The sequence below is a fragment of the Haliotis rufescens genome, unplaced genomic scaffold (assembly GCF_023055435.1).
Source record: "Haliotis rufescens isolate VD_foot unplaced genomic scaffold, xgHalRufe1.0.p SCAF_7, whole genome shotgun sequence".
NCBI classification, from domain to species: Eukaryota; Metazoa; Mollusca; class Gastropoda; order Lepetellida; family Haliotidae; genus Haliotis; species Haliotis rufescens.
In genome coordinates, this window is record NW_025964361.1 from 2165251 (window position 1) to 2190391 (window position 25141).

Genomic DNA, 25141 nt, shown 5'->3' on the forward strand with positions numbered 1-25141 from the left:
TAACAAGATACAAATGATTAGGACAAATAGTCAGGGACTGTACACCCTTCAGGCATGTACGGCAGAAAACACAATATCAATGACCGACATGGTAATCCATGCCATGTCTTCAACATTCAGTCAACAAAGAACTTCAAGACTCAGTTCTTTGGATATTGTAATATTTTTCGAAAACTTTTACACCTTTCTTAATTAATGATTGTCAGAATCTTCTTTCTTTGGCTTTGCCTTGATCCAATTTTCTGATACATAAAACAAAAAATCTAAAGCAGGTATTGAAGCAGGTAAATATAAATGAGGAAAGGTATATATATACTTTGAAGATGTGGAGTAGACTGAGGATGATGGAGTGTTAGCTAGCTTTTCTCATTTATATATACCTGCTTAAATACTTGCTCTCTCTCTCTCTCTCTCTCTCTCTCTCTCTCTCTCTCTCTCTCTCTCTCTCTCTCTCTCTCTCTCTCTCTCTATATATATATATATATATATAGAAATGAGTAAAGGTAGCTAACACCCCATCATCCTCAGTCTGCTCCACATCTTCAAAGTATATATATACCTGCTTAAATACTTGCTCTAGATTCTATATATATATATGCTTATATTTATGCAGGTATTTATAAATGAGCAAAGGTAGCTAACACCCAATCATCCTCAGTCTGCTCCACATCCTCAAAATATGTTGTGGTCACGTCAATATATATCTTAGTTATTTCGTTTCCAACGTACTGTACATTTAAATGTAATCTATATTAGAACATTCTCAACTAAAATAAAACGAGCATTTTAATAATGAAGAGAGTTTGCTTTAAAATAGTTTGAATGCGATAAAATAAAATAAGAAGTGTAAGTAGATACAACTGATTTTAAAGAGACTTTGTGCTTAGATGTAAAATGCATGATTGTCGATGAAGATAAATCTAGAAGTAGTTGACATCGTCGTGAATGTCACATCGTGTTTGACCCTTTCTGTCTTTGTTCGAGGCACTGTCTTCTAAGGCGCAAGTTAGGCCAAAGAGACGTGTCAGAAAGCAATGATCATGGCTCGACTCACGGTTCGCCTTGATTATATTTCTATGTTTGTTGACAGGATTCCTGTGTTGGTGGGTTTCATCTAAGGCCCTTCATATTTTGGTATGTGTTTCTCATCTCCAACCTGAACCACCAGCAAGTAAAGGGCGGGCCAAAAAACAATTTAAAATATTTTATTATTTTTTAAAGTTTTCACTGTTTATCCAATGGCCCTCAGTCGTTACAGGATCCGCTGATCGTTGGTTTGATTCCCTGTGTATAAAATAAGACCTGCGTCGCTTCGGGCACACCTTTCACAGGCAACGCGTCAGACTTCTGAAACAGTTTCGTTTTACTGTATGCATAAAATCCACCCTTTGTCGTAATATAAGACAACACCATGGGCATTCTAGCTTCCCGAGGCGATGGAGTTAACTGATTATTAAAGTCCAGTTTCCACCCTTATCAACTAGGCTGGAATTTTGGAGTTATATTTTGGCTGGATTAACAAGTCTGTGCATAGTCCAATCAAAATTGCGTAAAGAAATCTACATCCGGTTCTGAACCATAGTGCAGATTTCGGTCGATTGCAGGATTTGCAAAGTATGTGTACCGTCAACAGATATTTTCCAAATCTTTTCATGTTTTTCGCGTGATTTGGTGCACTACGCGATGTAAGACCCTTTTTCACAATATCGATCTTTATTTTAAGCAAAGGCAAGTGGTAGGAGAGGTGGAATCTGATTGGTCAATATGAGTGAGATAGAAGGGTCATAACTGGTGGCGAACAAACAGATGTTTATACATAATTAATATTTTATTAACATTGAAAAATTAATGTATGTGTGCTGCAATCAGTTGACGTTGTTACATGAATCACGAAAATCTTTTGGACTTTTCATTATATGAATACTTTTCTTGATCCGTATCTTATCTTTTCAATTCCAAATTTGAAATAATTGCAAACCATTCGGCTTGGCAAACTCGCGAAACTCAGGCTTGATAACGGCGCAAGAATCTACATCGAAACCTCGCTATATACAATAAACCAGAAGTTGTTATCCATACTGTTATACGTTTTCCCACTTCTAGAATGCCAATCAAACATTTAGTAGACGCCTACATGGAGACGTGGCAGTTAACATCATCAACACCCTTCTCCAACAGACCCGTGTGGAGATCCGGGGAGGAATAGGTCTTCAGCAACCCGTGATTGCCGTGTAAGGCGACTATGCTTGTCGTAAGAGGCGACTAACTTTAACTTCTTTTGAGTAGTATATGATTTTTGCGCTGTACGTTTCCTTGTTATATGATCTTAACAACATGAATCACGCAAACATGGTGGTGTCTGAACCGCTTCAGGTTTTCTGATAGGTCAATCAGCAATCAGGTAGTGATGGGTTTATTCATAACGCGCTTGTCAAGTACTTCAATATGCAGTACTGAATAAGTAATGGTCCGGTGCTCTGTGTCGAAAAACGGAATCATTTATCATATGGTATTGTTTTGACAGGTAGACGAGGCGGGATTGCTAAGAGACTATATGACATTTGTTTTTGATATCGTTGTAAAATATACTGTACTATACATTACCCGTTGATTCCGGGCTACAATAGATCCCGAGTAGGCTATACACGATTACACAAGTCGACTTTGTGGATCAGTGACTTTGTTGAGTGTTATCGTAACCCAACGTCATTAAAAATGAACATATCGTTTTTAGTTTCAACAATATCAGTAAATGTGTTTGTTTGTTTGCTTGTTTGCTTGTTTGCTTGTTTGCTTGTTGTTTAACGCAGCTCTCAGCAATATACCAGCTAAATGACGGCGGTCTGTAAATAATCGAATCTGGACCAGACACTTCAGTGATTGACATCATGAGCATCGATCCACGCAATTGGAATACGATGACATGCATCAACCAAGTCAGCGGGCCTGACCACCCGATCCCGTTAGTCGCCTCTTACGACAAGCATAGTCGCCTTTTACGGCAAGCATGGGTTACTGAAGATCTATTCTACCCCGGATCTTTACGGGTCATCAGTAAATGTGCTGTTGTGTGCATGGAGTGTCAGAGTTCCGTTGTTTATACGTCGCCGTGGTATGGCAGGAGTCCCGCTATGCTATTAGGCATCAAACAAACATTTTTAAATACAAATTAACAATTGTATGAATGGCAGGTGCTACTGATATAGGACATGCTCAACCTTAACGCGAACACCTGGATCCATTCACATAATGTTTTCTCCATATTTTACCATACACACCTAATGGGATCTGTTTCGAGACTTATTATTCCCTGGCGGGGACGTTTTAATGTTGCTCATAACATTAATCACTAGTTTGTCTGGTCCATACTCTATTATGTACATACCTCTGTCATTAATATTGAATATTGCTGAGTGTGGCGTTAAACAACAAACAACATTATGCACATGTATGTACTTGCTCGGATGTGGATATAAACTGTTTATACAAACACCGTTGTGTCGAACTATGATGTGTCGAAATAACCGTTGTCTCGAAGTAAAAGCATGGTGCTTGCGTATTCCTTCTTCATTCATAATTTTCGGTTGTGTCGAACCTAGGATAACTCGAAGTTTTTATGTAGAGCCCTTCAACTTCAACACAGCGTTTTTGACTGAGAGTTGCTATCGAGGTTGTACTCTGTATCATGTGTGAGAGTGGTCCCATGTATTTAGAAGCGCAATACCAACTGCAGAGTTACGTACCTTAGCCAGACCAGAATCGGCAGTTTGTAGGTCCAAAATACCAGATCTTCTCAGATTATGATCCTTGGGCTCATGGTTTCCGGGCTCAATTAAATGATATTTCTGTTTGTTTCTTTGTTTCTTGTTTAACGCCGCACTCGGCTATTTTTTCCAGCTATATGTCTGTAAATAATCGTGTCTGGACCAGACAATCCAATGATTAACATCATGAGCATCGATCCACGCAATAAGGCTACGATGACATGTATCAACTAAGTCAGCAAGCCTGACCACCCGATCCCGTTACCCGATTTTACCACACGACTGCTTCTAACCCGGGTCTTCACGGGTGTATTTAAATAGTAAATGCCTACGATCCTTGGGAATGACAAACCGTGGTAGAACAGAAACACTGATTAAAGGAATCTACTTCACCCCCACCCTTTCCTTTAACCATACGAACAGTGACGTGAGTATTCCTCTGATGTTAAGAGACGTCAGATGAAACATTATGACGTCGTGATCTCCGTATAGGTCGCCTATCCGATTTGTCTGTTTTGTTACAAGACGACGACTGACAAATCAGACAGTTACATTCGTTAACTAGTCCATTAATAATGCTTCAGATTTCATCTACCAAGTGACGGCTAATGTCGCTCCATCATTATTACCCCAGTCTTTGCATTACTATGCACTTTAATTCCTTTCCCAACCCCCTGGGGAGTATAGAAACCAAGGTGTCGTATGAGGGTTACAGCTACGTTACTATCACATCCTACCGGGTACCCATTTGCTGCTGGGTGAACAGAGACACCACACGTGACCTGTGTTTCAGTGTGGGGCAGTATCGAAACCCTAGATACACTCAGTAGTCAAGTATGGTCCCCCATGCACCTACATGTTTCTCGACCAAACTTTGCTTAACTATTCCTGATCTGTGAGTGAGTCAGTATATATGTTTTCGCCTCTTTAGCAATACCCAAGCAATATCACGGCGGGACACCAGAAATGGTCTTCACACATTGTACCAAAGTGGGGAAACGAACCTGGGTCTTCGGCGTGACGATAAAACGGTTTAACCACAGTGACTTGCCAAAATCTAATTTTATACTTTTCTATGTGATGGGATTAAAATAAAGGAACAGATATACACTGACATATTTTACAAAGTCTAATGTTCAAGTTTATTCGGACATATTGACATATCTACTCAGCTTAAGATCTGGCTTGTTTGAACAACAATGGATTCAAACATAAATTGCATTTATCTTAAAAATAGTTAATTGTTATGATTGGTTCTATATTATTTTGTTGTTGTTTATACAGTAATAAGTATATACTCAGTCTAATGCGAATTGCATTGATCTCTTAAAGAAAATACGTTTATTAAAGTTTATACAATCATATGTATTATTTTGTTGTTAGTATTTAGTATTTTATTCCTCAACTCAGCGTTTGCAAGTTTATAACATTTTATACAGGGATTTGTAAAAAAATAGTGGTTCAGTCCATTTACATAAATAGGAAGGAAACTGAATTCCCAATATGCCTACAGTAATTACTGTAGGCAGACTGGGATGTAGGCGCAAAGGGATGTAGGCTGTATGGGATTGAACCTCTAGCACCCCACCCCCCACCCCCCCCCACCCCCACCCCCTTCTGATCTGTGACCCTTGTGCAGAACACAGAACACGTGCCTCACTTACTGACACCTATTGTCCGGTTGCACGTCGAATGTAATTAGAACACTATTTACATTGCTTCATTGTCTACCTTTTCATTATCAACAATAAAATTAACATCCCTGTAAAATAGACTCGTTTGATTGCACGAAGACAATTATCACATTTTCCGACCAGTTAATTTCCATGAAGCAAATGCACATGTAATTAGTCGACTTACATCAAATACGTCTATTTAAACAAATACTTTTTTCCGCAATTCGATCTCTTTATCATTAGCATAGCTTTTTTTAAATGCCTGAGCACTTAATCACCTATGACAATAAGGTGCGTCCAAGGACGTTCATTGAAAGCTAACGCAAATCAATATTTTTTTTTGAAAATTGATATTTTCTTTAAAAATAATTGGAATGTTTCTTTTCTACGCAATAACAGATGTAATCGTAGTCAACGTATACAGCAAAGAACTGTGGCAGTGGGACGTACTGGTGAACTGCTATAATGAGGAATAGCCTGAGTATGATAAACTCAAAAGACAGTACATGCGAAGCGATCGAATATCCCATCATGTCATCTGTTATGCAAACACTCGGCTTCATCGGTATTCATAAGGACCTCCTATGTTTTTGACAACAGCAACCATCTGTTTGTTTGCGCATGACTTAAAGTCCTGACTAAACGCATCGTTGTGTTTCGGTGTGTTCATTCTTGTATGATAGAGATCAAAGCTCAATATATTCATCTGCAAAAACGATTGAAATAGCTTTATCTAATATTGACCAGATGTGTACTGTTTAAAGGACAAACCCATTTATTTTAATGCACACGTTTGTAATCCAAAAAGATCTCGTGACAACATGATACTTTACCAGTAAATATGGAACCGTCTCTTGAAGTGGAATATACATATGATTATGTTTTTATGTCAGTCGTGGATTGATAAGAAAATCAATGATACATTGAAGACTTTAGGGTGTATTATGGGATCATGTATTCAGCACGTTGCTAGGCAACCTCCTTCAGGGGAATTACAGGGTCGGATAGACGACCAGTATGTGTCAACAATGGACAACATGGTCCGATCATATTGCATTTGTAATACCCATACGTGTACGCTTAACAGCTCTTCTACCCAGACTGGCTGCCAAATGGCACGTGTATTAAGCGTTGGTCTTGTGGACATGGAATTACCCGTTCATTTCCTAGCATGTGCAAATCTGACAAAACTGTCTCTTCGTGTGGTGGGCAGGGTTTAATTAAAAACCGTTCATTCCGCGTTTCCATTTTGGCTTGGACCATATGTTCCCATGTTTTTTCAGGTGAACAATTGACGGGTGCCACTGGTGGGGCAGGATACGCTCACCTTTTCGCGAACATCTGGTATACCTACTATTTGATAGTAATTCATAAACACATGCTCGTGATAGGCAGAGATTTCTATTGGATATTGAATCTTAAGGGTTTTGTCACTTTATTTATTTGCTCTGGACAGGCAGCATATTTACACTGAAAGAGCTCGAACACAACGGTTTCTTGTATTCATTGACTTTAATTTAAAGTGACCCTACCTCGGAATGAGTAAAAAAGTATTATTTTCGCAATTCGCAATCCGTTTATTTGTAGTCCGTCGCACTACCTTCTGTACTAGGAGACTGTTGTCGTCAATGTTCCTCGTTACCATCAGCTTGGTTTATTTGTACATGTTTATGTTAATATTAGTTCGTTGTAAGTCCTGGTAGTACATGTGTTATGCCGAATAGCCTGACGATATGCCCTATATTAAACATGGTTAAATTCTAAGCATGTTCAAAGGTGTTTAAATTAAAAACATGTTCAAAAGTGTTTAAATTATAAACATGTTCAAAGGTGTGTAAATTATAAACATTTTCAAAGGTGTGTAAATTATAAACATGTTCAAAAGTGTTTAAATTATAAACATGTTCAAAGGTGTGTAAATTATAAACATTTTCAAAGGTGTGTAAATTATAAACATTTTCAAAGGTGTGTAAATTATAAACATATGCATGTTCAAAGGTGTGTAAATTATAAACATTTTCAAAGGTGTGTAAATTATAAACATGTTCAAAGGTGTTTAAATTATAAAGTTAACATTTTCAAAGGTGTGTAATTTATAAACATGTTTAGATAATGGGGATGTTGTGTTCAGGTGCTGTTTAGACGCTAAACATATGTGGATAGAGCACACCAAAAGTGCATACCGTTAGGATTGAAACACATTCGTGAACATGTCTTGTATGTTTTTAGAATCTTTACACGCTTTTTACAATGTGTGAAGTACAGACGAATTGAATTATATAAATTTTATAAGTGATATTGTCTCATCTTCAGCATTTCCGTGCAATCCATCAAGCAGGACAGTAACACAGCAAACAAAGTGTATGTTTCCGTTTTCCGGTGCATGTTGCCTTTCCACTTTGAATCCGGCCGGGATACCTTCCGGAAACCTTCCCAAAAGATTGTCAAAATTCGGGGGGGTTGGGTAGGTTGTGGGTTGTGGGGTGTGAGTCAGGGGTGTGTGTGTGTGAGGGGCTAGGGGTGTAGGTGTGGGTGTTGGGGTGGTGTGTGTGTGTTCGTGCATGTATGTGTGTGTTCGTGAATGTGTGTGTGTGTGTTCGTGCGTGCGTGCGTGTGTGTGTGTGCGTGCGCGTGCGCGTGTGCGTGTGTGTGTGTGTGTGTGTGTGTGTGTGTGTGTGTGTGTGTGTGTGTGTGTGTGTGTGTGCTATTGCGATACTAATAATGTCAATCACTAATCCAGATTCGGAAAACGGAACGTAAACTTTTTGGCTGTGTAATTTCGCTGTTTACTAACCTTCTGGCCGCTGTACCGATTACGTTAGTTGTATTCACTAGGTTTTATTCACAGTGTAGGTGTCCGTGAGTTTGGGTTCAAATGTTCGAACAGTGATGTTTCTGTCCCAGGCTGACAACACAGAGCAGGCCCTTGTTACAAGGCATGTAGCTAATCCACATCTGATGGCTACTTTGTTTACGCTAGACCAGTTACTTAAAAATATAATCACCTGGGGCAAGTTTACTGCCATGTGTATTTACACTGTCATTGTTTTATTTGAAATGAAATTACAAATCACTTTTTGTCATATGACTCAACAGTTGTTTGATCAAGGTTACAGCCTTGAAAGCCTCAGGAAAGTTTTCAAAGCGTTTTATAGAAGACTGAGGAAAACATCTCCCAATTTAACGAGTCTGTGATAAAAATGATGTCCCTATGATATTCCTTATTTTGACTTGTACAATGTTTTCCCGTGTTTTTTTTAGGTGAACAATTGACTTGCCTTTGCATGTATATATGACGGGTGCTAAAGGTGTGGCAGGCTAAGCTCACGTTTTCCCGAACACGCAGTATCATCACAATTGAATAGACTGAGTGATTAGTTAAACACATGCTCATGATATGGTCGGAATCGTGCAATTCAATCTGCTTTTAGCAGAGATTTCATATGAATATGGAAATGGTTTTTGTCGCATTTATTTGCACGGTACCTTAGTTAACTCTGTTCTTCCACCCCCAATGTAAATATTCCTCATACCCAATGTACAATCACATATTCATGTGTGGAGACCTCAATTACCGCCAAGCCTTTAACTATTGATTGCAACCTTTAATTCCATTTCAATGCTGATCGCATGACGCCTTCATAATTCATGTATTTATCGATTGTATCCTCCATATTTCATGAAAGAATATTTGGTTGGTTTTCAAAATGTTTTGTAATGATCTGTCACGCTAAGTACCGACCGAATACTAATTAACAGCAACAATGGTTAATTCTCTCGATCTATATGCCAGGACAATAGACAGTTACGCCTTGTTCAACGTACAGAACATTCAGTTGATTATCAACAACGTGATAAAGATAAGACGTGCATTCTGCAAAGAAATAATACAGTAATAATTCATGTTATTTCTTACGACAAATATTGTTTAGTTTATTGTCGGCGTAAACAACCCAGATAATTATAATGGTTACACCTAAAAATACGCCGGTTTTCTGGATACATCCTGAATGTAATCATTACTAGCATATTGATTAATATACATCTTTGTTTTTTTCACTATTTTTGTTGTTGTTTAACGCTGCACTATATAACAACAGTCTGTAAATAATCGAGTCTCGACCAGACAATTCAGTGATTGACATCATGAGCATCGATCCACGCAATTGGGATACGGTGACATGCATCAACCAAGTCAGCGAGCCTGACCACTCGAACCCGTTAGTCGCCTCTTTAGACAAGCATAGTCGCCTTTTACTGCAAGCATGGGTTGCTGAAGATCTACTCTGTACCCGGATGTAAATTGAAGTAATACACAGAATAACATTATGTTGCATTTTGTACATGTACCACTTCTTTCGTTTGACATAGGGAGGAACTGGGTTATCACTGTGCCTGTATTGTGCTTGAACATATGTACACAAGAATAAAGGGTTATTTATTCGTATTATCAGATATAAAATGTTTACAATAATTGAAATTGCCATCGTCAAAAGTGCCCCTATCAGTTCTGTAAGCAGACGCCCTGGTATTTTTGTCCAGACGGGAACATTTTCAGTTTTAACGATCCAGATGTATTTTAGTCTTCTCGATACTGCTATGTCGAAAGTGTATTATGTATGTATAAACGGTTCATTGCCCTCACCGGATGTATTGGAATACTGCAGCAAATTGGTTTGGGTTTCTTTCTCCATTGCTTGATTTTCTTCACTGATGATATAATAACGTTCCTTCCTGTATGTAACTAGGTAAGTTAGCGTACACCCCTTTCCATGATGATGGTGTGTAGTGTAGAGATTTTGCAACAAAACAATTTTGTAATTCAATTCTATCCGGGATTCGAACCCACTCTCACAAATTTAGCGATCTAACCCACTCAGCCACCGAGGCTTCCACAAAAATGAAAGTCCAACAGCTAGTCTAGATCACGTACTTTGTGTATCCCTCTGACAAGTGTAAATTGGCACCGCTCCAATGGCCGAAAGCTACGAATACACAATGACATTTAGAATGTGAAACTCATTCACTCCGTTTTGCTTTTCCAGAAAATGTGACAATGATACTGTGGAAGCCTCCGTGAAACTGCTGATCGACAATCTCTTGGAAGGAGGGAAGTATGACTCCAGCATTCGGCCCAGCAGTAAGTCAGGATGATGGAGAGAAATATCTTTGTATGAATGTGCATCTGATATTTACAACACCTACTCCCCCACCCCCACCCCCACACACTCACACCGCCCCCCACACAATCCCCCAAATAACGCCCCCCCCCCCCCCCCCCCCCAGTTAATTAAAGGTACCACGCAGGGGATAAAACGTCCCACGAAGCAGATAGAAAATCCCACGGACATAAAAAGTCCCACGTAGGAGATAGAAAGTACCACGTGGGCGATAGAAAGTACCAGTAAGTCAGGATGATGGAGAGAAATATCTTTGTATGAATGTGCATCTGATATTTACAACACCTACTCCCCCACCCCCACCCCCACACACTCACACCGCCCCCCACACAATCCCCCAAATAACCCCCCCCCCCCAGTTAATTAAAGGTACCACGCAGGGGATAAAACGTCCCACGAAGCAGATAGAAAATCCCACGGACATAAAAAGTCCCACGTAGGAGATAGAAAGTACCACGTAGGCGATAGAAAGTCCCACGTAGGAGATAGAAAGTACCACGTAGGCGATAGAAAGTACCACGTGGGCGATAGAAAGTACCAGTAAGTCAGGATGATGGAGAGAAATATCTTTGTATGAATGTGCATCTGATATTTACAACACCTACCCCCCCACCCCCTCCCCCACACACTCACACCGCCCCCCCCACAATCCCCCAAATAACCCCCCCCCCCCCCCCCCCCCCCCCCCACAGTTAATTAAAGGTCCCACGCAGGGGATAAAACGTCCCACGAAGCAGATAGAAAATCCCACGAAGCAGATAGAAAATCCCACGTAGGAGATAGAAAGTACCACGTAGGCGATAGAAAGTACCACGTAGGCGATAGAAAGTACCACGTAGGAGATAGAAAGTCCCACGCAGGAGATAAAACGTCCCACGAAGGAGATAGAAAATCCCACGTAGGAGATAGAAAATCCCACGTAGGAGATAGAAAGTCCCACGCAGGAGATAAAACGTCCCACGAAGGAGATAGAAAATCCCACGTAGGAGATAGAAAGTCCCACGTAGGAGATAGAAAGTCCCACGCAGGGGATAAAACGTCCCACGTAGGAGAAAGAAAGTCCCAGGAGAAAGAAAGTATCAAGTAGGAGATAGAGAGTACCACGTAGGAGATAAAGAGTGCTTCACGGGCGATAGAAAGTCCTATGTAGGAGATAGAAAGTCCCACGTAGGAGATAGAAAGTCCCGAGTAGGAGAAAAAAAGTCATACGTAGGAGATCGAAAGTCCCACGTAGGAGATAGAAAGTATCAAATAGGAGATAAAGAGTACCACGTAGGAGATAAAAGGTGCTTCACAGGAGACAGAAAGTCCCATGTAAGAGATAGAAAGTCCCACGTAGGAGATAAAAAGTGCTTCGCAGGGGATAGGTGTTCTAGTCCGGACGTATGCCGATTTATAGTGCTAGCCCACTGAGATACCATGCCGCAGTTTATCATGCATACCCCACTCAGACCCAAAATACTGACCAGTCCTTGTTTTAGCCCCTTAATGCCGAGCGCCAGACAGGGTAGCAACAAGTACAATCTTTTAACGTCTTTTGCTATGACGCTGCCGGGAATCAAACCCCGGACCTTCCGCTCTCCGGGCGGATGCTCTACCACAAGAGACCCATGTAGAAAACAGAAAGTACTGCGTAGGAATAAAATGTCCTGGCTTTTTATCTCTTAAAGAGGAGATTACAATATTTTTACATATGGCACCAGGACTCTTCCGAAAAGCAATGCAGTGCAAAAAAGTGCAATGATCCAACCAGACCCCAAACAATCCACATTTCCATATAGACTTTGTCATGTGGCGTTTATCCCATGTTCTCTCGAAGCTTTGAAAAATAGCTCTTCCTCTCAGCGATATTGTAATTTACCTGATCAATTTACTGTTTCACTGGAGAGTTTATTCACACTTCAGAGCATTGAAAGGGATGAAAGGTGTTCCTAGTTGTGTAATGGTGATCGATATCCAGGATTTACTTCATCATGCCTAGTGTTTTTAAAGTAAAACAGCCATACGTGCATTTATATTTCATAATTGGAACATAACAACGCCTCATACAAAAAGGTTAATTTTCTATTTCTTTCCAGCATCAGCTACAATGGTGTCCATAGATATTGCTCTTAATGCGCTAGGCCCTGTTAATGACAGAGACATGGTGAGTGCTGTTGTAAATAGTCAATTCAATTCATACTCCTGAGATTAAACCGTCTCCTGTCTGCATAAATGTGCAAACAAATGATTGTTGTGTTATGCAATAAATGGGCCTCAGTAAAAGTGGCATGCATGTTAGAGTGTGTATGTAATACATCAGATTGATCATGACCTTTTCTTGGGATCAACTAACATATGATATGCATTCAAGTAATATCATGTCATAGTAGTTTATTAATGCTTCTATCGTAAGTGCTATAAGGTGACTGAGACAGGGAGAGTCACTTTGACCTAGCCTTTTTGAAAACTTGTTCCCAGTTCGATTCCCAACAAGGAGGCTTGGATGAACGACTGGTTTACAAAGCCACACCTCCTTGTGTTTCACGCTCAGCTGAATCGGAATCTCAGGTTCTGAATACAAAATTCGCCTCCATGGTGATACTTTATTGTCCAGCATCATACCCGTGCTGGTGATTGTCACAGTAAACGTCTGCATCCTTTTCGGGCATCCCCCGGATGAAGCTGACACGCCGTGATATAACTGAAACACCCACTCACTCACGATCCCAATTTGGGCAAAACGTGATGGTGTTTCAACTGTCTTTTTTGTTGTTTAACGCCGCATCCAGCAATATTCCAGCTATATGACAGCGGTCTGTAAATAATCGAGTGTGGACCAAACAATCCATTAATTGACATCATGAGCATCGATCCACGAAATTGGGATACGATGACATGCATTAAACAAGTCAGAGAACCTGACCACCCGATCCGGTTAGTCGCCTCTTAAGACAAACATATATAGTCGCCTCTTACGTTAAGCATGAAGAACTATTGCTGAAGACCTATTCTAACCAGGATTTTCACTTGTCCATTTCCACTGTGACTTGACACTTACATAATAATAGGCGGTATGTCAAATATCACTAACTCACTTCCAGAAATTCGGCGCCAGCTTCTACCTCCGGCAGGAGTGGTTAGACTCCCGCCTCAAGTACAACGAATTAAACACCAGCATCGTGCTAAGCTACAAGAAGCTGTCAATGATATGGGTGCCGGACATATTCTTTCCCCAGTCAGAGACAGAGCTGCGCCATGACATTACCACACCAAACGTATTACTACGCCTGTCCCCTGAAGGAAGGGTGTTTTACAGTCAGAGGTACTTTCAGACATTAACTATATTTTAGTTGAAAAAATGTCCATAGCCACATTTTGGTTCATGTTAAAATCATGTTAGAGTGGTGTTTGTAGGGCAGGACTTTGTAGAGCTCTGTTGAAACCTACACGAGATGAAACGGATTTGGTGAAATTGGATTTTCCATTACACAAATACAATGGACGCGCAAAATACAATTTAACTCCAAATCAGAAAAGATGTGTCCATCTCCAAACACATCACATGAGATTCGAACCCATCCGATGACATTACTGTGTTGGATTATCTCATGCCTAAATACCCAGAACAATTTCAGTTGATATTTGTGGCCATTTTGCCAAATACCACAAAAAAATCGAATTTGCGTTTTCAAAGAACCTATTTGGTTGTTTACACGGAATGTCGGATTAATCAGATATCGGACCAAGTGTAATGTGTGTCCTCTGATGAAGATGTCGTTATCAGAACAGAACATGTGCAGCACTCTTTTTCTCTCAGGCATCGGCATGAAGGAACAAATAGTATTTTTACATTGCGGCGGACAGAGGTTAACCGGGAGTTTTACTATTTTCATTATAATGTTAACAAATGTACATAGTTTCTGTTGGACAGAGATCTTCTGGCATTTAAATAATTGCTGGAGTTGTAACATATTTGGTCTTTTCTAAAAGAGTTTTGGGATGTACATGTCCCTTAATTTTGTTCATTGAAGAATTTACATATGACGATATAGTGGAATTCAACTCCAATGTCAAAACTATCACACAAATGAACACAGCATTAACGTTCATTCAACGGCGTTTTATTCCATCGACAGTGTCTTTCTGGAGCAAGAGACCAATTCTACGGGTTTCTCCTGCGAATATAGGTTTTTATAGCTGCATTTTGTTTGTGGGGTTGAAACCTCCCAAAATATTCAAAACTTGGTCGTAGTATATACCTAGTATATACTTCCATGCGTGCCATATCATGCTCATTTGCCCTTACTCTACAACATAAGTACAGTGAACTACGTTTATAACGAACACGCTTTTAACGAACTGACGGATATAACGAACTTATTTTTATGTCCACGCCACTGCTGTATCTATGCTGTACATATGCTTATACCGAACTACCGTTTTATAACCAAATAAAATTAGTGGACTCTTGAGTTCGTTATAACCGTAGTTTACTGTATGTCCCATTATAAGATGCAGTTATTTACAGGCCTCTCTCATATAGCTGGAAAATTGCATTGTGTGGTTAGAAACCAAAAAACACCAAAGAAACTATTAATTCGTTCTGTTTGTATTTCACTTCATGGCTGAATACCTTTGCACTAAGTCACACGTGGTTACAACTCTTGCTCAGAAGTTGTTTGATCAAGGTTGCAGCATTCAAGGTCTCAGTAAAGCTTTTAAAAACATGTGGAGGACATTTCAAAATTGGACGCATCAGTGACAAAAATGATGTCCGATGCAATTCCCTATTTCGATTTGTACTATATGTTCCCGTTTTCTTCAGGTGAACAATCGACGTGTATTTGCATACGTTTGTGACGAGTGCCACCGGTGGAGCAGGATACGCTCACCTTTACGCGAACACCTGGTATCCCTTTTTCATAGTGATTCATACACACATGCTCATGATATGGTCGGAATTGTACAATCGACTCTGTAATTGCAGAGATTTCTAATGGATATGGAAAGGGTTGTGTCACTTTTATTTGTAAAGAGAATGTAAGAATCCAAAGTTGAATTAGCAGGAATCCGGATAGGTTGATACTTTTGTCTCGGACTGTATTTGTGTCTTCATTGGTTTAGTATCGATAGTAACAAATTGAATCCAATTACGCACGCAGTATAGATATATATTCTGTAATTTGTGTCAGCTTGTTATCACAATGAAGCGTTGGCGGGTTATTATCCTGCAAGGTGTTGCTGGCCATGTACAGCATAATTATAGTAGTTATTTCATAATTATTTGTTTGTTGCTTAACGCCACACTCCAGTATTCCAGCTGTATGACGACGGTCTGTAAATAACCCAGTCTGGACCAGACAATCAAGTGATTGCTTTTTTAGCAACGATCCACGCCTTCATTGCATGATGACATGCATCAACCAAGTCAATGGGCCTGACCTCCCGATCCATTTGGTCGTCTCTTACCTCCTGCATATTCCAACCCGGAATCACCACGGCTTACATCGTATGAATACACACTGTACATTAATAGTTTATGTTACGGCCATGCACATATGCGTCTCTCATCATATGACCTTGAAAGACACATTAATGTATACACATGTCTGCCCAGTAAATGATTAACGCCATACCCTCGGTTTGACCTTTTTTAATAATCTGTTCCAGGATTTCTGTGGAATTTCACTGTGTGATGAATCTAAGGAAGTTTCCAATGGATGAACAAACTTGTGAAATCAGGATGGAAAGTTGTAAGAATATTATATATAGTCGTGTAATTATTCTCATAGACTTACAAAAATGCATAATACCAAATGTCACATGAATGTAGTATGTGCATGTATGAAGAATGGATGCATGTGGTGTTCCTGGTATCAGTACCGTGAAGATATAGACCCGCTGAGGATATTTTTTGGGTACTTTCTTGTAAAATAGTTATACCTTATCTAGTGACCTAAATATGTTGTTACGTGCATAGCGGCGGTTAGGTAGCCTTGTGGTTAACGCGTTTGCTCGTCACGTCGAAGACCCAGGTTCGATTCCCCACATGGGTAAATTGTGAAGCCCATTTCTGGTGTCCCCCGACGCGATATAGCTGAAATATTGCTAAAACCGGCGTAAAACCATACTCACTCACTGATACGTTCATGGATGGCGTAGTCAGGAGTGCAATGCCAACTTTGTCAGACAAATTCTCTTTCTTACGCATACTCAAAGATGATGAATAAAAATAACAAAGTGGTAAACGCCTGAGACTTGCATCACTTCGGGCTTTCCTCAGACATTATATGTAAGCTGATACGCCATGGTATACCTCACTCTTTGGATGCAAATTTGGGTGACAATTCGTGTATATTCATTTCAAGTACTCGTGTTTCTTTCAGATGCATTTACAACTGATGACATACAGATGCAGTGGTCCTCGGGACGCCAGTCCCTCAATGTTCTCCCCAACGCCAACATGCCCGACTTTGAGCTGCTCTCCGTCACCACACACGACTGCACTGCCACATACGCCACAGGTACTTCTCGCAGTGTTGTCTATTTACAACGAGCTTGCTCAGCTATGCTTACAAAAGTTTTCAATAATTTGGAACCGCAGTGGTCATCCGGGGCAGAATTACTTTCCAGTAACCTGGTATGATTGTCATAAAAGTAGTCAAAAAGGGATCGTAAGGTCACGCTCTGAGACTTGCTGGTTGCCTGACTGTTTTCATGTCCCAATTAACCTAGTCCAGGTTCAGTTACATATATGTACCACCGCTGTCTATATTGTCACCACGGCGTAAAAAACAATTCACTAAATTGCTAAATATTTTGAAAACTACTGTACCCTTTTTTGAAGCGTTTGTGAATTATATTTAGATCCCTTTATACAAACCAAGGTATCTTCTTGTAAATCGTTTCAAAAGGTATAATTTTTACCTCCGACTACGAAGGTTCCCAAGCGTTGCACGTATGGTTTCTGCAGGTTTACAGAGGTTTAACATAGGTTCATGGGAATACCTTGGTGATTTGAGGTTGAAAATAAAGGTCTTCGAGAAAGGTTCGGGTTATTTACCGTGGGGAAAGGAGAGAATTACACTACAAAGGACAACTGGCTGTTCATATAATGTCTACTAGAAACAATTGCAAATAAAGTGAAACAACCCTTTCCATATCCAATAGAAATCTCTGCATAAAGCAGAGTCGATTGTACGATTCCGACTATTATATGAGCATGTGTTTATGAATCACTATCAAACAGTAATGATACCAGGTGTTCGCGAAAAGGTGAGCGTATCCTGACCCACACGGTGGCACTCGTCACAAACACATGCAAAGGCAAGTCAATTGTTCACCTGAAAACAAATGGGAACATAATGGTTCAAGTCAAAACCGGGAATAGCATCCGACATTATTTTTGTCACTGATGCGTCAAATTTGTAATGTCCTCCACATGTCTACCATAAAACCTTTTGAAAGCTTTACTGAGATCTTGAATGTTGGAACCTTCATCAAACAACTTCTGAGCAAGAGTCGTATGACGCTCTTTGAAATTATTGTAGAAAGAGCGTGCTCGATTGTATCTCCAAAGTTGTGAAATGTTAACACCAAAGGCTGGAGCGGTTGGAATATTGCTCGATATGAACGGAAAGCTTACTATTGGAAAGTGAAGTCATCCTTCATGTCATACAGTCTTGTAAGCATCATACCAGAGCTTAAGATAAACAAATGTCATCTTCCAATTCCCTTGCTTCATCCCTATCGGGATCATATGAAGCGATATGATGTACAAACGGGTATGACACAGTTAAATTATAATACATGTTTGAATGCGTGACAATGTTGATAGATCCGCCCCTATAACGAGTCTTGGTTTGTTAGCACAAAACCCGTGTTCGTGGGTTTCCCAAAGGTGTAAAACGTCTACGGCCAGCATCAGTCCGGTTTTTCCTCCCACAAAAAGCTGACACACTTTTATTTAAGCTCTACATAGGCATCGCGTGACCTTCGTGTATATGTATATATATATATACTCCCAATGTATCTCTGCTCATGCTATGAATCATTGATGTGTCTCGGCCAGAAACGATTATTTACAAACCGCAGTGATAGTGTTAACTGTGACGCTTAAAAGCATTCTCTCACGTTACTCATCACCATCGACCATAAACCGCTTACTGTTTGGAAGCAATCACTATGAACATTATCTCACCAGACTTTGCTGGTAAAGTTCCCCCGCATGTATACTAACGTGACTCTGATACCTTTGATATGCGATACAGCTACTCCTGTACGACGACCAACAAACACATCGCGAACAGCTGGTGTCATGACAGATTTTCAGTGTTCCATTCATATCATTTCCAGCGCTAATTACCTTTTACCTCCAATAGAATCTGTTTCTGTGTATAATATCTGGCTTTGACGTTTTATTTATACGTGACGAATAATGATAGGTGTCTATTTCTCTGTCAAGCTGACACCGAAAAGTTCCATGATATTTGTTAAATCACAAAATGCGATCTCATCGACTTGCGGGCAATTTATACCATGCCAATCGACCGATTGTTTTCAATGCGAACAATAATATTAGGTCCTGTTCCGTGATAAATCCGGTTTTATTACTAGTTTTACGAATGCCATGATTGTCTTGGTTTTAAGAGAGTTATCCTTCCTTCTGTTATCCATGGTTGTTGTCGGTTAGATTTACCTTCTGAGAAAAAAAGCCAGGTGTCCCGGTCATTTTGAGCTTCTGATGAGAAACGTGTATTTAAGCAAAACCCGAAATGATAACATGTGTGTATTTTTCTATCCAGGTACATTCCCTTGCCTGTACGCCAAACTGATTCTGAAACGTCAGATCGGCTTCTACCTCACCCAGACCTACATTCCCAGCATCCTCATCGTCAGTCTGTCCTGGATCTCTTTCTGGATTGACCATCAAGCAATCCCTGCCCGCATCTCCGTCGGGCTCCTTACAGTGCTGACCATCACCACGCAGAGCTCCGGAGCTATGACACAACTACCCAGGGTTCCATACGTCAAGTCCATCGATGTGTGGATGTCCGCTTGCCTTATCTTCGTCTTTGCTGCGTATATGGAGTATGCCGTTGTTACTGTCCTCGCACGCAGACACCGCAAACAGAATATGAGCATAAAGCATAAAGACACAACAAAAGAGAACGGGGTATGTGTTTTTATTATTTATTCACGTCGTGAAGTCTAAGGTCAATCTACAGTGCCACACATGAAGTGAAATTTATATTTTTTAATAAGGCCAAAATCGTAATTTTCAGAGACGATCAAAAGATTTTAATTCAAGAAAGACATCTCACCATGAGATTAACGTAATGACTTAATATCTAAGGTAATATCTACCTCGTCTATGTCGCTGAAATACTGTCAATGTGACGTCAAATTGTACCTCACGAACTAGTTACTCTACAGTTTCTTGTACCTTAATGAAACGACCACTTGTAAATGTACTTAATCAAGGCACATGGACATGTGTCAATTAGCGTGAGGAAAGATTTCAACGTCTGGACATGTATATGCGTACAACTTGACGCTGAACTTGGTGCAATTCCTAAATATACATTGAAGGATATATACATTTCAGTAAACATGCCACAAATCTTAAAACGTGCATCGATCTACTTCTTCAACGAACAGCATCTTCAACGTGTTTCTATATGTTTCAAAACACATTCTTCTATATAGTTCTGAGGCCAGAAAAAAATAGTATGTTCTGGTATTTGGTTTGGTCTAAAATGACGCCACAAGTCGACTTCTTCTTACAAGTTCATTTGCATGACGTTGTTTTCTCCGGTATTAAGGTACCGTTTTCTCAACAATTTATATATAGGCTAAGAAAAAGTGAGGTCGAAACTGCAATGGACAAACTCCAAAGCCCTTATACTCTTCTCACACCCTGCACATCGTGTATCATATGCTGATTGTACTTTCGGTTTTCGGAAAGCAGTTGCCTGTCTTTGGTGAAACTCCAGAAAACGATAAAAACCCCGTCGAGGTGGTTTGACAATGAAACCGATGCGGACGGGAAACACAAGAATTATTTTAGCATAATAGGAGTTACCTGTCAATACGTCTAATGGTCAGAATGTCCAGAAACTACGGCTACATTGATTGCCTAATGATTTGGAATCAGTGTTGTTATTATCTCATTGAACAAAAGATATGTGTCAACATGTAATTATTATTCCCTGTGTACGTGAACGTTGGATCCAATAACTCCTGGTTAAGAAGATTATTAATACGCAAACCCCACGTTATAATCACGCAAACCGTGCCTATGTATATAGGGACTGATCTTGACACAGAATGTACTGTAGGAAATATTGACAACCAAATGTATACTCAAGGAATTTCTATCTTCAGAGTACCACGTCTGGTGTGTTCAACAATGCATTTAATAATGACGAGATGTTCACGACGGGTCGTACCCCTGCATCGAGGTCAAGGTCAAAATCCGTCATCTCCTTAAAACTTGATGGAACTACAGATCTTGGAGTAAAGCTTGATAAAATCTCACGCCATGGCTTTCCTCTGGCGTTTTTGTTGTTCAACGCCTTTTACTGGACATATTACAACTTAACCACGTGACACAATAGCTTCATTCGACGCTGGTATTCATTTCACTGGATCACCATTTACCTCTCTCCGGATGGAGTGTGTGAGTTGGGTTGAAGGCCGCTTAATTTCAGCTACATCATGAAAGAAGAGAGCCTGAAGTGATGCAGGTCAAAGATGCTTACTACTTTGAAAAAAAACCATGAGCACGGGTTTAGTGCTGACAAAGAAACATAATGAGTGTGAACCGGCATTTAAAGCTTTGATTAAACATTTTTGGCACGGCTCATTGTGGCCACCCGTCTCCGGATGGAGAGCTAATTATTTCAACGGTTTTGTGTGATACGGTGGATGAGTATTGGATTGATTTCATTCTTGTGACAATGACGACACACGTGTTTTGTGTGCCATCCAAGGCGCCATTGATCATTGTCGAGAGTGAATGGAAACACAAGTAATGTCATTGTGCATTTATCACATACATTTACACAGTATATACCTGTCCGTCTTTTGCTCAAGTATATGCATCATGTATGCTTATGTATCAATATCTTCACGAACGTCTTTGTTTCAGTGTAATGGTGAATGTTTTATTTGTCATCATTTTTCTACTGCCACGTATTCATATCTTCAAAAGATACTTTAAAAGATACTTTATATATTTATCACACACACAGAGGATATATATTTGTTTATTATGTATTTTAATAATTAAAACCATTTATTTACTTATTGGTAGAACGACAATGAGAAAATTACATTGGTATTGCAAAGATGGAGAAACATTTTTTGTATATCAAGCTACAAAGAATAATTCGATAAAATTACAAAATTTGAGTGGAAACTGAATGTAGATCGTTCGAATTTTGTAGCAACTTTGATCACTTAAAAGATTCCGAAAGCCCGCAAAATTACACAGTCACTTCTGGCAGACTGCAGAAGCACTCACAAACGCAGGACATTAATGAACTGTGAGTAATGGTTTATGGTGATCTGTACTGGATGGACACCGACAGGTGCAGTTGATGAATACTAATCAGTGCATCTCGTCGTGATCAATGAATTCTTGGAAAAAAGTCTCGGAAGTGATTTGCCTACATTGTTCACTCCTTTCAACAATTCGTGACGGCACGAACAGTAGTCTAATTTGTTTGCCTTTGTAATTGCCTTTGATGAAAGATCCAGAAAAGAAGTGGTAGTCTTGTTTAATTTAGGAAAAAAACTGATACTTTAGTGTTTGTTTTCATTATCTTAGATTGCATCGATTTTTAAATATAGATTATACTATTTGCTCAGTATCAGTATTCCAAAATTTTATGCGCTCAAATACTGTTTGTCGTGGTGGTTATAACAAGTGTATCTCCTCTTTATGAATTGTTTACAAATACCACCATATTGCAGAATTACCGTATCTTATGTGCTGCTGCACTCTTTATTGTATTCTTTGCACTGGACTTTGGAAATCGTTTCCTGTTTGCTTGTCCTAAGTGTTTGCATTTATATTTGAATTGTTATACATTAATGAAAGCAAGCCAAACACCTCGATCCGGAGAAGAATACCCTACCCAATATATATTCTTTGCTTTTGAAGTTGAAATTTGTTTCCTATTTGTTTGTTTGCTTGTCCAATTTATATTTGAATTGTTACACTGTCCTGAAAGCAAGTCAAACACATCGATGAGGAGAAGACCCTTCCCAACATGTATTCTTTGTTTTGGATGCTTTCTTGTTTGCTTTAATGTCCTAATTATCTGCATTTATATTTGTAACACTCTCCGGAAACACATCGATCAGTATAACACCAGATATGTTCAGTGCGTGGGGTAATTTGGGAAAAGGAATATTCCGTCCATGTTTAATTAAACAATCCTGGACATGTATCAGGTACAAAAGCAGATACGTTTCTCCAGAACAGAAACTGTGATAGTGAAGATGTCATAATAAATATGTCAATTTGTAATACAACTTAGAATTTCGTCTGAATTATAATACAGGATACGGTTATAAAACACAATGCTCATAGTGCTATTTTGAAATATATAATAGGGCCACTAACCTTTTCCTGATGTATACTTAAGAAGAAGTCTAAATAATGAATGAAGTTTCATGATTCGAAGAGTCCAACTCGAATTATAATTGTGAAAATAGGTGGTATTGGTATGGTTCACCATTCCTTGAAGCCATTTACAACTCATTTGAGCCAGCTGTGAATATTTTCAAATGCTGAAACATACTTTAGGAATAATGCTTTAAATCAAGCAGGTAGCGATTATCTGTTGAAAAGTAGATCAAACATTATCATCAGTATTGTTTTTGTATCTGTAAACATATTCATAGCTTTGTCGAACTTATATAATAGTTCTTATATTCATTTTGTGATTTAAGTATGAGCAGAATATTCAAATGAAGGGGACACTGCTAGCGGCTATTGTGGTGTCCAATTACTAATTCTCTGCACAATGTTTGTGGCTCTTCTTTTCTGTTGATTAAATCACAATGACATGCGTCTGAAAAATCAAACAGGCACAAAGTACAGACAAGTCGTTTGATATCTTTTGATCCGTTCCAGAGAATATTCAATTAACTCTTTTCCTTTTAAATCCTTGCCTGTAAAACAAATGAAAAGATAATATATATATGAATACACATGAAGGCACTTTGTATTGAGAGGGCTGAGTATGAGATGAAAGTTGAAATTAATGGTTTTAGATTTCCTACTTCCGAGGAACAAATCGATTGGCCATCGTTCTTGTAAGCTTCAGTGAAACTAAATCCTTTTAAATATATAATTAATTGAAACACTGTAATGTCTAAGTTTTGCTTTGATTATAAGGATTAAACGGTAAATTGAAATCAAAGGCTTTTTCGTATTGTGCATAGGATGGAAACCTGAATACAGTTAATGCCGATGAATATAAAGAGAGAAATAAGCGATACAACCATTAATTACTCCTAGTTCATCAAACAGTCAGACAGGTATGAATGGAGTTTGTGACAAAGGACAATACGAGCCTAACGGTCATAACGTTTTCTTAAAACACATCTGTGACGTCATTCTATTGTTTGAACGCTCCATTATTTTTCAGGAATGGAGAGTTGCTTGTCAACTGTACATTATCTTGTAGCAGCATTTGAATTTTTCAAATATTTTCAACTACAGAATATTTTGTCAAAGTGTAAAAGTAGGGATGAGTTTTAAGTAGGGGAATATCCTCGTAACTCTCCATTCCTTAAAAATAATGGGCCTCGGCCCCTGCGAGGCCTCTGCTCCATTATATTTAAGGAATGGAGAGTTACTCGGACATTCCCCTCTACGTAATACAGTCTTTAATGGGCTGTTAGAAGTTGGAAGAACATGAATACATGATACGTTTTTTATGTGACATGTGTTTTCGCGAACACCTGGTCTCATGACTGATTTTTAGTGCTCCATTTATATAATTACCACAGCTATTTTGCCCTTTACGCAAGGAGAAATCTGTTTCGGCAGAAAATCTGGTTTGGTTATTCTCTAGCATTGACAATATTTATTATATTTCAGTAGTCACCTGATGAATGGGCAAGAAGTAATTCTGAAACGTCGTTACAAACAATACATGAAGTTATTATCTATAAAAAGAGTGTCATGTATAATTCATGTTCACAATAATGTTGGCATTTTTATTATTCCATAGTGCTATCCCACTGAGACACCATGCCGCAGTTTAACATAAATACCTAACTCAGACACAGTATACAGACTCTGAGCCGACCAGTCTTTGTCTTAGCACCTTAATGCCGAGCGCAAGGTAGGGTAACAACAAGTACCATATTTTAACGTCTTTCGGTCTGACGCGGCCGGGGATCGAACCTCGCTCTTCGGGCAGACGCTTAACCACTAGACCACGGAGGAGGTCCCCCGTGTGTAAGGATCAATTCGTAAGTGTAGAATATAGCTTCAAGGTTGTAACATTTTACACGT

At 39.4% G+C, this 25141-nt stretch overlaps 1 protein-coding gene across 1 annotated transcript in view; it reads left to right on the top strand.

Annotated features, from left to right (window-relative positions):
- LOC124139624 (glycine receptor subunit alpha-2-like) overlaps positions 1-24326 on the top strand; it is a 42818-nt gene extending 18492 nt beyond the window's left edge. Inside the window, exons 2-8 of the mRNA XM_048388112.1 lie at positions 10486-10580; positions 12699-12766; positions 13704-13924; positions 16273-16355; positions 16989-17126; positions 19407-19777; positions 20989-24326. Of these exons, the coding sequence (XP_048244069.1) occupies positions 10486-10580; positions 12699-12766; positions 13704-13924; positions 16273-16355; positions 16989-17126; positions 19407-19777; positions 20989-21213 (1201 nt within the window). The 3' untranslated portion in view covers positions 21214-24326. The remainder of the gene's footprint in view (positions 1-10485; positions 10581-12698; positions 12767-13703; positions 13925-16272; positions 16356-16988; positions 17127-19406; positions 19778-20988) is intronic.
- The last annotated feature ends 815 nt before the right edge of the window (positions 24327-25141 follow it).